This window comes from Tasmannia lanceolata, unplaced genomic scaffold (genome assembly GCF_043159265.1).
Source record: "Tasmannia lanceolata isolate RefF3 unplaced genomic scaffold, GAP_Taslan_0.1 ptg000003l, whole genome shotgun sequence".
Classification (NCBI taxonomy): domain Eukaryota; kingdom Viridiplantae; phylum Streptophyta; class Magnoliopsida; order Canellales; family Winteraceae; genus Tasmannia; species Tasmannia lanceolata.
The window spans coordinates 55,327,331-55,342,996 of NW_027518680.1; the positions used below are offsets into that span (position 1 = coordinate 55,327,331).

At 41.8% G+C, this 15,666-nt stretch overlaps 1 protein-coding gene across 3 annotated transcripts in view; it reads right to left on the reverse strand.

Annotated features, from left to right (window-relative positions):
- Positions 1-15,666, reverse strand: part of LOC143856068 (Pyridoxal-5'-phosphate-dependent enzyme family protein) — a 28,660-nt gene continuing 12,994 nt past the window's right edge. Inside the window, exons 4-7 of one of the 3 annotated variants that reach the window (XM_077366122.1) lie at positions 1,940-2,329; positions 1,084-1,319; positions 779-1,012; positions 3-659 (exon numbers count right to left, since the gene is read on the reverse strand). In XM_077366122.1, the coding sequence (XP_077222237.1) occupies positions 790-1,012; positions 1,084-1,319; positions 1,940-2,329 (849 nt within the window). In that variant the 3' untranslated portion in view covers positions 3-659; positions 779-789. Of the gene's footprint in view, positions 1,013-1,083; positions 1,320-1,939; positions 2,330-15,666 lie in introns of all 3 variants that reach the window. The other 2 variants (XM_077366115.1, XM_077366106.1) reach the window with 2 other exon arrangements.

Sequence of the window (15,666 nt, forward strand, 5' to 3'; positions counted from 1 at the left end):
ATTTAATATCTTTCAATCTCCTTTTTTCCCCTTTTCTGTAATGGAGAAATTCAATTTTAAAGTTTGTACATACCCAGAAAATCTACCGATAGAATTGCCTGTTACTGCAATGGGAATGTTCAAATTGCCCCATCATAGTTGGACGAATGGTTAAGCATAAGAACTGCTTACATAATAAGATGATTTTTCACTGAAACCATTATTTGTTTATACAAAAACATGGACATCATGGACCTGGTTTCACTTAATCTTTAGATGGACCATGAATGGTGTTGACAAAGCTTGCGAAGTTTAGTATCCTGAATAGCATAATGACTTATTGACGAATGATTAGATGAGAAGTGATGAAAATTAGGTTAAATATTTTTAATCTTCTTGTAACAGCCATAAATGCCTTAATCTGAACAACTTTTTTCAGACTGTTATATAAGATGAATGACCTCATTTTTACAAGATTGGCAGCTGAATCTGTGAAAGCCCCACAAACAGGCCCATAGGACCATAGTTTCAAAACTCCCCCGAGTCAACTCCCTCTTACCACGTTCTTGTCTGAGTCCGCGTTTTGCCCTATAAAGTCAATCAAAACTCCTTTGACTCTTGCGGGTTATGACCGCGTCAACCGAGTACTCGCCCCGTCAAGCCAAATCAACTAGTATTTGCTTTGGCCACATTTTGACCCACATCCGTGTTTTGAAACAAAATATAGTGCACATATTCAGATCAAAACTTTTGAATGGAAATTAATTGAGACAAGTATAGACATGGTATAGATACTTACCAGCTCACATCTCAAGCAAGACCCATAAACTCCAAACCAGTTGCAGAAGGTGTCAAGCCATGATCAGATAAATACTGCTCATTATAAAACTTACTCAGATGCCTCATCCCATTGTCACACAGGATTGTCACGATCGTGTGCCCAGGTCCTAATAACTGTGCGACTCGAACGGCTCCAACGCAGTTCGTGGCCGAAGAACTCCCAACAAATAGCCCATCATTCCTCATAATAAACCTGATAAGAAATTCAGATCGGAGAACAAGAATGCTAACAAGCACAAGAAAATGGCGGTGAACAATACTGACCTTGACATTTCAACAGCCTCCTTATCTGAACCTCTGAATGCTCCATCCAGTTTTGCCATCATAAAATTCTTGGTTAGCCTGTTTATTCCTATTCCTTCAGTTATCGTGTCAAAAGGATTCTTCAGCCTTCGCCCCTCGGCCTCTTCCCGAGTATACATTACTCCTCTTGTCACCTTATTGAACAGACCGGAACCAGGAGGATCGATCAAGAAGCACTTAATTTTAGGATTTTTTTCCTGTAGAATGTGTAACAAAGCACATATGTAACATTGAATCAAGGTTTTAAGTTTCGGTTTCGGTTTCAGTTTCAATTATTAGCGAAACAGAAACATTTTGTTTTTGGTACAAAATTTCGACTGAAATCTTGCAAAATCAAGGAAATATTTCGGTATGAAATGTTACGAAATTTCAACTGAAATCTTGTAAAATCATGGATACATTTCGGTATGAAATCACAGCTGAAATCTAGGTAAGATTATACAACACTTTTTTTGTTATTTTTTAGAAATATATCAAAGGAAGTTCATTGTTATCCTCTTTTTTGCATGTGGAGTTGATTTTTGTCAAGGTTTCTGTCGAAATGTCAATGTTTCGATAGAATTGCTTTTTTCTTTATCTGAAAAGTTGCATGTTTCACAATTTGACCGAAACATTCACGAAACCCGAAATTTCAGATGAAATCTGTTGCTTTTCCGAATCCAAGTGGATTTCGTTTCGGTACCAGCCAAAATCAAAATATTTCGGCCAAAACGAAATGTTTCATTCGAAATTTAAAACCATGCATTGAATAACATCACCTAATCCTTGAAAACAACTAGAACCAAATATTGAGGGAGGAAGAGGAAGATGAATCAACCTGAAGAAACCGTGAAATGCCAGAAAGAGTACCACCTGTACCTGCTGCTGCCACAAAAGCATGCAAACCTCCACCAGTCTGTTCCCATATCTCAGGACCAGTTCCCTCATAGTGAGCACGAAAGTTTGCCAAGTTTTCAAACTGATCAGCAAAGAAGCCACCTTTACAATCATTAGTGAAATTGGACAGATGTTCTCCATTGTCTAATGTATGACCATTGATGTGCAATGAATCTTTGGCTTTAGTTCTCTCAGCTTCTCTTTGTCTCGATGCTAATTCAGTCGCCTCCAATGCCCTTCTCCTTGCAATATTGACAAAGTGATCTGTGTGTGTAATTGATACTGGTCTTACTCTTTCTACAATAGCTCCAAGAGCTTCAAGTATTTGAGACTGAAAAAAGTTAACAGATAAGTACCAGAAAACAAAGTGTCCATAAGAAGGAAATAAAGGAGTCACTAAAACTGAATAGCCTTATTATTTTATTATTCATTTGAAGAAGACCCGCCATCTTATCATACACATCTAAAGTAAACAATCAGTATTCAGACTAAAGTGAGTGGTAATTGCCAATCTGTAATCATTTCCCAGATACACAAACTGGCTGTTCTTTTTCCTGGAATGTTAGTCCGTAGCGTTCTGCTTTCCATAGCCTCCTGTGACTGTCCTCAGGTGATCCAAAACGACGTCTTATTTGGATGATTAAATGTATCAGATTATTTCCCATAAATGAAAGGGCAAGACAACTTTTTCCCAAGATCAACCTTTGAGTCCTCCTCCAGAGGACAATATTTCCATGTATGAATCTCTCCATCTCTCATTCAAGGAGAGCCTCATGGAAATTTTATCTTCTTATAGCTAATAGTTTTATAAGATTTGTAAGTATTCCAAAAACAGAACCTGAATGGAAAGGTTGAGATATTAAAATGAAGGACTACCAGCTATATGCATCCAGGGTTGTACATGCAAGAATAAATTTGTATTTCTATAAATTTATACTTTTTATAAAGAGAGCCATTTGTTTCCATGGGCATACCCACGTTATTTACCATCTAGATCTTTTCCATTATCTTCTTCCTTGTAACTTTAATCATAAAAAGTATATAATAGCATAAACATGTATCTACCAAGCTGTTTTTTTTTCATTCAATTTAAAGAAAATAATTGTGCAATGATAATTACTCAAGATTCAATGAGAAGTCTGTTAACAGGTCTTTAGGTCTTTATTGTAATGCCCAAGGGCATACTTGTCTTTGTACTTCACTCTTTATTATTTATATTACATGAGTGAGGGGGAGAACCCTAACTCAAACTTTTCTCTCACTCTTTACTTTCTCTCGTTTCTCTACCTCTCTCAACATGGTATCAGAGCTTTAGGGCATGGATGCCTAGGGCCATTTTTTTTTCTTTTCTTTTCTTTTCGTTCCTTCTTTTTTCCCTAACCCTAACCTTAACATCCACCTCCATCTTCTCCATCCCTAACCCTAACCATAACCCCTCCATTCTTTGCTACAGTACTGCTACATTACCCCGCTACAGTACTGCTACAGTAAATCGCTACAGTGCATCGCTACAGTACCCTCTTTTCCCCACTCTTCCTTGCCCTAATCTGATCCATCATAATCTCTTCTTCTTTTGGGTCATAGTTATGCCCTAGATTTTCTTGTTCGGCTTGATCACTATATTCATGGTGTTGTTCTGGATTTGTACTTACATCATTGCGATGTTTGTGGTTCGGAGTTGTCTCGACTTTGTCTTTATGTCATGAGGCTATCTCATGCCTCCCTTATGCATATATTGTCCTCACGAAGCCGCGGTCTATTAGCTTGCTTATAGTCTTCATCCTTGTCTCTACATGCTCGTTGTTGGTCCTCTTCAGTCTTCTTCCCAGTTTCTTATGGAAGATACCCCTCATATTGAGGACCCTACTATTCGTACTCCAGCTATGGCTACTAGTTCCCAGCCGCGTCAGGCTGCGTCGTCGTCTTTGTCTTCGGTGGATGCGTCATTCCCACCGATTACCACTTCCCGTCTTGATGGATCCAACTATTTGACTTGGAAGATTGTTGTGGAGACATATCTGAAGGCCCGATGAAATATTTCTATTATTCGTCGTGATCCCCCTCCTGAGACTGACCCTACCTTTGATGATTGGGATGTAGATGATGCCCTTGTTCGTACACTTCTATGGCAGAGTATGACCCCTGCCATTGCTAGCACCATGATGGATCTCCCTACTGCCAAAAATGTATGGGAGCACACTGCGGCATTATATTTTGGTGAGGGGAATGTCGCCCGTCTCTGCGATACTTATTCGCACTGGATGGGTCACAGGCGCGGTGATTCTACAGTCCATGATTACTACAGACAGTTTGCCTCCTATTGCCAGCAGCTGGATGCTCTTATGCCTCTCACCACTGATCTTACCACGGCAGCCAGACAGCGGGATCAGCTCCGTGTTGTTCATTTCCTTGAGGGTCTTGGACCAGAGTTCACTCATCTTCGACAGCACATCCTTGGGTCTGGTACTGTACCCACTCTTCAGGAGGTATTTTTACGAGCTCAGCAATGTGCACTTGGCATTACTGTTCCTACTCACGTGGATGTCTCGACTACTGCTGCTTATGGAGCCGCTGACCGCCCGTCCCGAGGAGGAGGCATTTTTGGTCGCGGACATGGCGGCGGCCGAGAGGGTGGCCGTGGAGGTCGAGCTCGGCCCTATTGTACTCATTGTAGGCGTGAGGGTCACTATCACGAGACATGCTTTGATCTCCATCCTGAACTGCGTCACACTCCATATCCTCGTCAGGGGGAAGGATCCAACGAGATGGACGGACTAAAAAATGACTGAGTCTCAAAGAATGTAACATCCACCGAGACAAATGATCGTCGCAGGTGAGGGCTGTAACAACGATAACCCTTTTGGGTCCTAGAGTAACTTAAAAAGATGCACCGTTCGGCCCGAGGATCCAACTTATCTAATCTTGACCCAAGAACGTGGACAAAACAGAGACGGCAAAAAACTCGAGGTGTAAGAGGGAAAGGGTCAGAGGTAGGACGGAGAATCGAGAACGGAGAGGTGCCACCAAGGACCGAAGAGGGAAGCCTATTCGCCAGGTAGCATGCTGTGAGTACAGCATCAGCCCAATAGGTCTTAGGGACCCGCATATGAAAGAGTAGTGTCCGGGCCCCATCTAACAAGGAGCGAAGCTTCCTCTCAGCCACTCCATTCTGCTGAGAGGTATGAGCACATGAGGACTGATGAAGAATGCCTCGTGAAGAGACGAATTCCTGAAAACCATTTGAGTAAGAGAAATATTCCTTTGTATTGTCAGTGCGAAGACATTGGATAACACATGAGAATTGATTACTAACTTCAGCATAGAAATCACGAAACACAGAAAAAACTTTAGAACGATCTTTTATTAAAGTCCATGTCATACGTGAATAGTCATCAATAAAGACCACAAAATAGCGAAATCCAAAGAAAGAGGTAGTCCTCGCAGGACCCCATACATCAGAATGAACAAGAGCAAAAGGGTGTGAAGCCCGACTAACAGTCTTAGAGGGAAATGGCACACGATGATGCTTCCCAAGTTCACAGGCCTCACACTGAAAAGACCTAACAAATGAAGAAAGAACGAAGAGAATCCTGCGTAAACGCTCCATAGACGGGTGACCTAGACGGTAGTGCCACTGGTATGCATCGACTGAGCCATGTAGAATCGGATGGGACGGAGTGCAGTCGAGACGATAGAGGCCATCCACCTCACGGCCCGAGCCAATCGTCCTCCCAGTCGAGAGATCCTGAAAAAGACAATATGAAGGAAAAAATGAGATAGAACAATGAAGATGCTTTGTTAATTGACTAACAGAAAGTAACTGAAAGGTGAATTGGGGACACAGAGCACAGATGATAATGTAATGCCTGGTGAAGGGGAACAGCTGCCAACACTAGTGATAGGAGAGGTACTCCCATCAGCAAGAGTAATAGAACGTGAAACAACATGATGAGATGCTCCCGAATCAATAATCCAGGAGCTAGAACTAGAGAGGAACGAAGCAAGAGAACTACCTGGCTGAACAAGACCAGCAGTAGGAGGGCGGCTGGCAGACCTGAAACGCTGTTGCTCATCATAGTCCGTCCATCTCGTTGGATCCCTCCCCCTCTACACTTCAGGAGGATTCCTCGCATACTCATGTTCTTCCTCTTCCGGTTCTTCCTGATCCCATCCCTGTTCTACACCTCCGGTGTCCAGCTCCTCCCCTACAGTTGATTCTACTGTTATGCTGACGTCAGCGCCTTGTGCAGTCCCTCTACCTCCACCATTGAAGCAGTATCAACGTCAGACCAAATCTGTTGCTCATTCAGCCCCGCTCGAGCCATCATCATCTCAGCCGGAGATCCCCACTTCTGAGGTATATTCTGACTCTCCCATTGCCTCTCGCACTCGGTCTCGCAGTATTGCTAATCTCATTTCCTCTTTTGTGTCTTATGACTTTCTCACCCCTGTATTTCGTAGTTTTGTTTCGTCTTTGTCCTCTATTTCTCAATCTAAGACTCTACAGGAGGCACTTGATCATCAAGGCTGGCGGGCGGCTATGGATCTTGAGATGCAGGCCCTTCAGGCCAATCAGACATGGGATTTGGTCCCTCTACCATATGGTGCTCGCCCCGTTGGTTGTCGCTGGGTTTATGCAGTCAAGCACCTTCCTGATGGCACAGTTGAGCGCCTTAAGGCTCGACTTGTTGCCAAAGGGTACACGCAGACATATGGGATTGATTATGGCGAGACTTTTTCACCAGTTGCGAAAATTCCTTTTGTCTGTGTCCTGCTATCCCTTGCTGTGAATCATGGCTGGCATCTTCATCAGTTGGATGTAAAGAATGCATTTCTTCATGGTGATTTGGAGGAAGAGGTCTATATGGAGCAACTTCCTGGATATGTTGCTCAGGGGGAGAGATCTTCTCTTGTTTGCCGTTTGAGGAAATCCATTTATGGTCTCAAACAATCTCCGAGAGCCTGGTTTGGGAAGTTCAGTGCTACACTTATTCGCTTTGGCATGAAGCAGTGCGCAGTTGATCACTCCGTCTTCAGTTTTCAGTCTCAGGCTGGTTGTGTTCAGTTGATAGTATATGTCGATGATATCATTATCACTGGTAGCGATACAGGTGGCATTCAGAGGCTCAAATCCTTCCTTCAGACAGAGTTCTCTACTAAGGATTTGGGTCGTCTTCGGTATTTCTTGGGCATTGAGGTTGCCTATTCGACTAGGGGTATCTACCTCTCACAGAGGAAGTATGTTCTGGATCTTCTTGATGAGACAGGTTGTTTGGGAGTCAAGCCTGCCTCAACTCTTATGGACCAGAATATGAAATTACTCCCTGAGAAAGGAGTCTTGTTAGAAGATCCAGGGCGATACAGACGGTTAGTTGGTAAGCTCATTTATCTTACTGTTACACATCCAGATATTACCTTTGCAGTTAGCGCTATTAGCCAGCATATGAGCTCACCTCGCACTTCACACTGGGCTGCTGTACTTCAGATATTGAGATATCTGAAGAGTTCTGTAAAGGGTTGTTATTTCAGAGGCATGGGCACCAGAGAATTGAAGGATACATTGATGCAGACTGGGCAGGATCTCCGGCTGATAGGCGGTTTACTACAGGATATTGCACCTTTATTGGAGGTAATCTTGTTTCATGGAGAAGTAAGAAACAAGATGTCGTGTCTAAATCCAGTGCCGAGGCAAAATATAGAGCTATGTCTCATACGAGTGGGGAACTCATATGGCTACGTTCTTTACTTAAAGAGATTGGATTTCCTCCTCCTTCTTCTCCAGCTCAGTTATACTGTGACAACAAATCCGCCATTTATATTGCCACGAATCCAGTCTTCCATGAGAGGACCAAACATATTGAAGTGGATTGTCATTTCATTGGAGATTTGATTAAGCGAGGCTACATATCTCCCGTGTTTACCAGATCTACAGATCAATTAGCAGACATGTTCACGAAGCCTCTACGTAGAGCTAAGTTAGTTGATAATTGTAACAGGCTAGGAATGTTAGATATCTACATTCCAGCTTGAGGGGGAGCGTTAACAGGTCTTTATGTCTTTATTGTAATGCCCAAGGGCATACTTGTCTTTGTACTTCACTCTTTATTATTTATATTACATGAGTGAGGGGGGGAACCCTAACTCAATCTTTTCTCTCACTCTTTACTTTCTCTCTTTTCTCTACCTCTCTCAACAAAGTCTAAAGAATTTTTTAATTTTTTAAGAATCTAAAATTCAATTTTTAAATACCTAATCACTATACAACTGATTTCATCACAAACATCTAATCAAGATCTTCATTGTTGACTATTTTTCAAGCACTCAGTGAATTGGCTCTAGATTAACATAAAATCTAGAAGTGATTTGAGGGGAGATAGTTAAAGTTTTTTCCAGGACTATTGGGATTTTGGACATTAAATGAAGGGCACTCCTTACCAATCTATGTATATTTGAGGAGCTGCCTAGAACATTTTCGACGGACGGAGATGAATCTGGTAGATTGGTAAGAGAGCATCCTCAAGGCTGTGGAAATTGCCAAATTTTATCATGGAAATGGTTTCTCTTAGTGGCAAAGCATCCCAATCCTTCAAACACACTCCAAAGAGTGCCAGTGACATTGAGCAATGTTCGCAAAAAAAAAAATTACATTATATATGTTAAAGTATAAAAGATTAAACAACGCCTTCTCCAACAGCTTAAGCTTTTGGAGTAATTGGTCATTTCACATGGTATCAGAACCAAGGCTTTGTGTTCAAACCTCCTTGATATTAAAAATTCACATCAAACGGCCAACCCAAAGAGGGTCCACAAGTGCCACGTGTATGCCAACCCTAAAAAAGAAGGGTCACACATGAGAGAGAAAAGGGGGGTGGGTAGGGATGGTTTTTTTTTTTTTTTTGAATGGTTGCAATTTCATTCATAGAAAAGGGAAAGGGCCGAGATGGTCAATTCCAGGGTACATGAGGTAAATACAAAGGAAAAAAGATAAGAAAAGAACAAGCATTCATGGGGGAAGGAAGTCAAAAATCTCTAAAACCGACTTCCCCACTCCTTGACGAGCGAGGCCATCCACCACACTATTAGCTGATCGCCTAATATGATTAAAATGATAGATGATGCGCCCACTCTGTCTTGAATCTCATCAAAGAAATGAGCAAATCTCCAAGGAGGGACAACCGATCCTCTTAACCACCGAACGACATTAATGGAATCACCTTCCACGATCGTCTTGTCCAAAAGTTCAAGACTTAAACATTTTAGGCCTTGATAGGCAGCCCTCACTTCTGCCTCACTATCATCTGCCGAACTTGCTGGCCCTGAGAATGACCATATTGTGGCACCGCTCGAGTCCCTCAGGACCCCCCCAATTTCGGCTGGTCTGGGATTTCTCATGCTAGAGGGGGAGTGCTAAAGTATAAAGATTAAATAACGCCTTCTCCAACAGCTTAAGCTTTTGGAGTAATTGGTCATTTCACAATATAAAATGAGAATCATAAAAAACATGTTAAGATCAAATTTTCCTCTTGCGAAAAAAAGTTTTATTAAATTGGTGAGGACGTATACTTCTGACTCTAATTGTCGTTATTTACATTCCTCGAATAAAGAAAACACCCCTAATTATTCATCAAGAGGTTCCATATTTAAATATAAATGTCCACTCTTCCCTTAAAAGAATCCCCCCAGCAAAGGAGCTTGTTCTAAGTCATAGAAATTTTTTACAATTTGACTCTTTATAAAAGGGTCCTTGAAAGGAAAAAAGTGCCTACTAAATATGTTGATGTGATTAAGGATATGTACGATGGGGCAATAACTAGTGTCAGAACCACGGATGGCACGTCTAGTGAGTTTCCAATTACAATAGGACTGCACCAAGGATCAGCTCTAAGCCCTTATCTTTTTACGCTAGTTATGGATGAGCTTACGGAGGAGGGTATCATGGATGAGGTGCCATGGTGTTTGTTATTTGCAGATGACAAAGTATTAATCGACGAAACCAAAGCAGGAGTAAATGCTAAGTTAAAGTTATGGAGAACTACTTTGGAATCCAAAGTTTTAGATTGAGTAGGACTAAGACAGAATATATGGAAAGCAACTTTAGTAATGTAAGGAGGCGGGACGAGTATGTAGTAAATATGATTCGACAAGAGGTACCTAAGAGGGATATCTTTCGCTATCTTGGTTCAATTCTACATAAGGAATGACAGATTGAAGAGGATGTTAACCATAGAATAAGAGCAGGTTGGTTGAAGTGAAAGCTTGCCTCAGGCGTTCTGTGCAACCGTAAAATCCCTACCAAGTTGACGGGAAAGTTTTATGAGACGGCTGTGAGGCCAGCCATGCGGTACGGCTCAGAATGTTGGGCCACCACGAAGCAGCATGTGTATAAGATGAGTATAGCGGAGATGCGAATACTTAGATGGATGTGCGGCCACTCAAGGTTAGATAGAATTAAAAATGAAGACATTCGTAAAAAGGTGGGGTGGCACCAATTGAGGAGAAGATGAGAGAGCACCGCTTAAGATGGTTTGGGCATATCCAACGTAGGCCTTTGGATGCTCCGGTGAGAAGAGGCAACTCGTGCCAAATTGATGGAGTAAAAAGGGGTAGGGCAGACTAGAAACAACTTGGGTAGAAACAGTGAGGAAAGACTTGATAGCTAGGAACATAACAAAGAACATGACCTTGGATAGGATTAGAATGGAAGAAAATGATCCACGTAGAAGAACCCAACTAGAGTCATGATTAGAGCCAGGTAGATTCCTTTCATCTTCTTCATGACATTTTTCTAAGGCTCTGTTTGGTTGCTATGAAATGTGGGATTGGGGTGGGATTTCATTTCCGAATGAAGTTCGAGAGCACCGTTTGGATGTGTTTTCTCTGTTTGACCACTGGGCTTGTTGGATGCTTGTCGGCCCACGTGGCGTTCTCCACCATGCCGAATGGCAAACCCAGAAATGGGGTTTTTTTGTATAGAATGGGAAGAGAATGGGATTTAGAAGGGATTTGGAATGACGAAAAGATTCGTTCTTTCTGCCCGAGGCATTTCCGAACAAAGCCGAGAGGACGTGAGGGCAGAAAAAAAAAATTAAACAGAGGAGACTACCATTCATGGCCACAACCACCATTCTCTCTTCCTCAAGCTCCTCTTCGTTCCCCTCTCCACTGAAGTCGAGGAGCAAAAAGCGGAAGGCCAGTCCGGTAAGTTCATGTTTTTCAATTTTTCCCCCCTTTGAATCAAAGGTTTGTGATGGTAGATCTATTTGAGGGCTTTCTTGCATTGTGAAGTGTTGGGTTCTCTATTTGGGGTTTTTTTGTTGTTCTTTGGAACCCTACCCATAAAAAAAATGACGAAACCCTTGCTATAACTTGGTTTGCATGTCTGATATTCGACTAGTTTAATTTTTTTTGGGGGTTTTATTGTTCGATGCATCTGAAACCCTAGTGAGAAAAATCAGTTTGCTTTGTGGGGTTTTTTGGTCGAAATGGCGAAGTCGTGCCCGCTCTTCTCGGGTTTTTCCGCATATTAAACCCTAAAATGGCGAAATGCATTTATTTATTTGGATTTTTCTGCTATTTGTTAGTGTATTTTGCCGCATTTCTTCCCTGTTCCAGTACTATTTCAATGGAGTTTTGGGGTAATCATTTCTTCCCCTGTTCCCCTCTGATTGGCTTCTGGTGAAATGAAAATTTTAATTTGGGCTTTAATGGTATTGTTTACTAGATGTTTTCGCATTTCCTCAACCGTAATAAGGAAATCAGTTTGGTTTGTGCTATTACGGCTGTTCTGATGCGAATGTGCACATGAATTGCATTGTTTAGATTTTTTTTATATTTTTAATCAATGGATCCAACACACGGGAAGCTGTGGGTTTGTGATTTTTTGCAACTACTACACGACACGGTTATGTTGGGTTCGATTTTTTACTCATGAAATGGTTACTAACACGGCAGTAATTTTGACGGAATTATTTATGTTAGACTTGATCCAACTGCGATAAGACATCAGGATGGAGGACGATGACTGGGAAATAGATGCTGATGTCTATACCAAGGGAAGTGGAGGCAGTGACGATGAAGATGATATGGTTGACGAAGTGGCCTCAGTTGTTTGTGTTGGTGCGTGTTTATTTTTAATGACGGTAATGGGCGAACAAGGGCCTTTCATAGAAAGGGGTCCTTACCAGAACCACTATCTCACTGATCGGGGTTTCGTGAACTATGTAGTAGAGAGCGATGAGCATTGTCATAATCTCCTTAGGATGAACGTCGAATGCTTTAGACGATTCGTGAATATTTTTAAGGAGAGCGGCACCCTAAAGGACACTATCCACTGCAATGTTGACGAACAGGTTGCGATTTTCCTGCACACAGTTGCACACAACCTGAGGAACCGTTGCATGAAAGTCTATTGTCGAAGGTCTGGAGAAACCATAAGTCGTTACTTTAATAAGGTTCTCCGTGCCATTCTGTCTATGGTAGACCAATTTATAATACCACCTTCTTCTGAGACACCTACGCAAATTGCGGAAAATCCAAGATGGTACCCTTATTTTAAGGTAACCTCCTTCCGTTAAAATTATATGTAATTTCTAGTGTAACACATAACAGTAACACCGTCACTTGTAATTGTTTAGGACTGCATCGGCGCGATAGATGGGACACACATCCCTGCAAAAGTACCGGCCGAAATTAAGAAGCGATTTATTGGTCGTAAGGGCCACCCAACGCAGAATGTACTCGCCGCGTGCGACTTTGACATGAAATTCACATTTGTTCTCGCGGGATGGGAAGGGTCTGCGTCGGACTCTAGGATCTTAGGGGACGCCATCGCTGACGACTTTGGAATTACCCGCCACCCTGGGAAGTTCTACCTTGCAGACGCAGGCTTCCCGTTACTAAGCAATTTTATCACTCCTTACCGCGTTACAAGGTACCATCTAAGTGAACAGAGAGGTCGCGCACCCCGGACAAAGAACGAGCTTTTCAATTACAGGCATTCCTCAGCCCGAAATGTTATTGAGCGTGCTTTTGGTGTTCTGAAAAAGCGTTTCCCCATCCTAACATGCGAACAAATGTATGCCTATGGAAAGCAAGTTGACATTGTTATGGCATGTTGTGCTGTGCACAACTTCCTACGAGGGGTGATGCCGAATGATGCGTATATTGTTGAGGTTGATAGGGAAGTAGCTGAAGTAGAAGGTAGACGTGCCCGCCGCCGCCGCCGAGAAGCTCCCGATGAAGATGATTCAGAGGCAGAAGAACGTGAAAGTGCACCACGATTGGGCCGAACAGCCGATGCTAGGGAAGGAAATCGAATTCTGGAGCAGATATGTAGTGACATGTGGAATGATTACGGCACGGCCGACTGATGTCGAACTGTTTATTTTGTTTTGAAATTTGGATTGTGTAGTTAATTTGATACTCTTAAGTGAAGTATTGTTATGGTCCTGCAAACACTAAACTGTGGTGATTGTCTAAGTTTTATCTTATGGGAATTATGGTACTGTAAATTGTTGTGGTTCTCTAAGTTTTATCTTATTACTTATGCTACTGTAAACTGTTGTGGTTCTCTAAGTTTTATCTTATTACTTATGGTACTGTAATGGGATTTCATGCATGTTTGTTTTTATTGTTCCAGTGGAAGGTTTAATGTGTTTCTTTGAGGTAATATGAATGTTGTTATGGATTATGATATGATATTGTTACATGAGGCAGGGAATGGAAAGATCGGCTGATGATGGGAAGGGAAAATATGCGGTTGATGAAGGTAAGGGAAAAAATGCGTCGTGGACATCTGAGATGGACTTGGTGTTATTACAGGCCCTTAGGCATGAGGCCATAGAGGGGGGCAAAATTCCCAACGGCTTCAAGAAGAGTGCGTATAAGTATGCACTACTTGAAGTTAATAAGGCATGCGGTACCGATTTGACGTTTGAACAAGTGAAAAACCATGTTAAGACAATGAAAGGCAACTACAGAATTGTGGCTGAGATGCTTGCCACAAGTGGCTTTGGATGGGATGAAGAGAAAAAGAAAATCGTAGTTACAAGGGACGTTGCCATAGAGTACTTGAAGGTATTAAGTATAAGCATATCCATGGTGTTTTTAGTTATATAATGCAAACCGCTAGCTTTCAACTGATCTGCTTTTGTTTTATTCCTAGTCTTATCCTAACAGAAAGAGGTACTTCAGTCAGCGTCATGATTTTTATGAGGAGATGGCTGAAATATTTGGAGATGAATATGCACATGGAACCTACAAAAAAACGAATAAGAATGTTATGCGGCCTTCTGAGGAGGAGGCCTACGTCGTCAACGTGGCCAATGAGGAGAGTGAATACACTGAACACACTTCGTCTCAATTTGATTTTATTGGTACTGGGTCTCAGTACGACGACATGCCGAGTTATATTCCGACCGAAGAAATACCTCAGGTACCTTCCCCTCGTAGGACTTCGCCACCAGAGGTCGGGCAGCGGTCGCAGCGCACTCCGACACGTACTCCAATGGAAACAAGTGCTGCTGCAGGTGGAAGTCAATATGTTGCTTCTTCTAAGAGGAAGTCTGATGTGTCTGACATGAAGGAGTGTGTACTGGATTTCACTCAAAGCGTGAAGGACATGGCTTCCGCCCTTCATGCTAGGAATGAGAGGGGTGATATCCAATGCCAGAAGGTGATGGAAGCATTACAGGAGATAGAGGGCCTTGAACGTGGTGACATTTGTGACATTTATGACTACTTGGTTGTAAACGGAAAAGAGGGTCGTGGGTTTCTGAACCGCCCGAAGGACATGGGTGTATTGTTTGTCAACAAGTTCCTTCATCGTCGCTCTACTGTCCGCCATTCCTCCGACTATGGTCTTTGATGCTGCTATTATCAGTAGATGTTGTTTACCATGCTTTGTTTGTTTGGATATGCCATGGAACATGTTTATGTATTATGTGGATTTGCACTCGTAGGTACTATGTGGATTTGCACTCGTAGGTACTATGCTTTGTTTGTTTGGATATGCCATGGAACATGTTTATGTATTATGTGGATTTGCACTCGTAGGTACTATGTTTTGTTTGTTTGCATTTGAGAGATACGGATGTTTGGGTTTCTGCTAGTATCTTTGATGCTTTTCTGGCTTGTGTTTCTGCTAGTTTTTCTGCATTTTCTTTATTTGCACTTCTTTTTTTTGGTTATATTTGATGTTCTGAAATGCAAAAGTAAAAATTATTTAGTCCATTTGCGGATCGAAAAGTTGTATCAATCAGACGATCATAACCATCAAATTGGTCCAATTGGGTATTGGTAAGAAACTGAAATGACCATGATACTGTTGCTTGATGGACTTTGAAATTTTACACTGAAAACTGCTTTGTATTTTTACACTGAAAATGCTGCTCCTATCATTCAGGAAGTTGGGATATTCCCACTGTTGGCTCTAAAAGTTGATGACAGAAATGATGAAACCCTCTTTCAGTCTTTCTAGTTATTGAAATTCTATACTAGATAAATCAATTGGCATTGTTGTTTTGGATATTGTCACTGTAACTCAAGTTGGGATATTCCCACTGTTGCTGTTATGATTAGAATTTTTTTTTTTTAATGGCTGTTATGATTAGATTTTAATCTTCTAATCTTGTGGGAAAAAAACCAACTTACTAATTCCATAGTTACCAG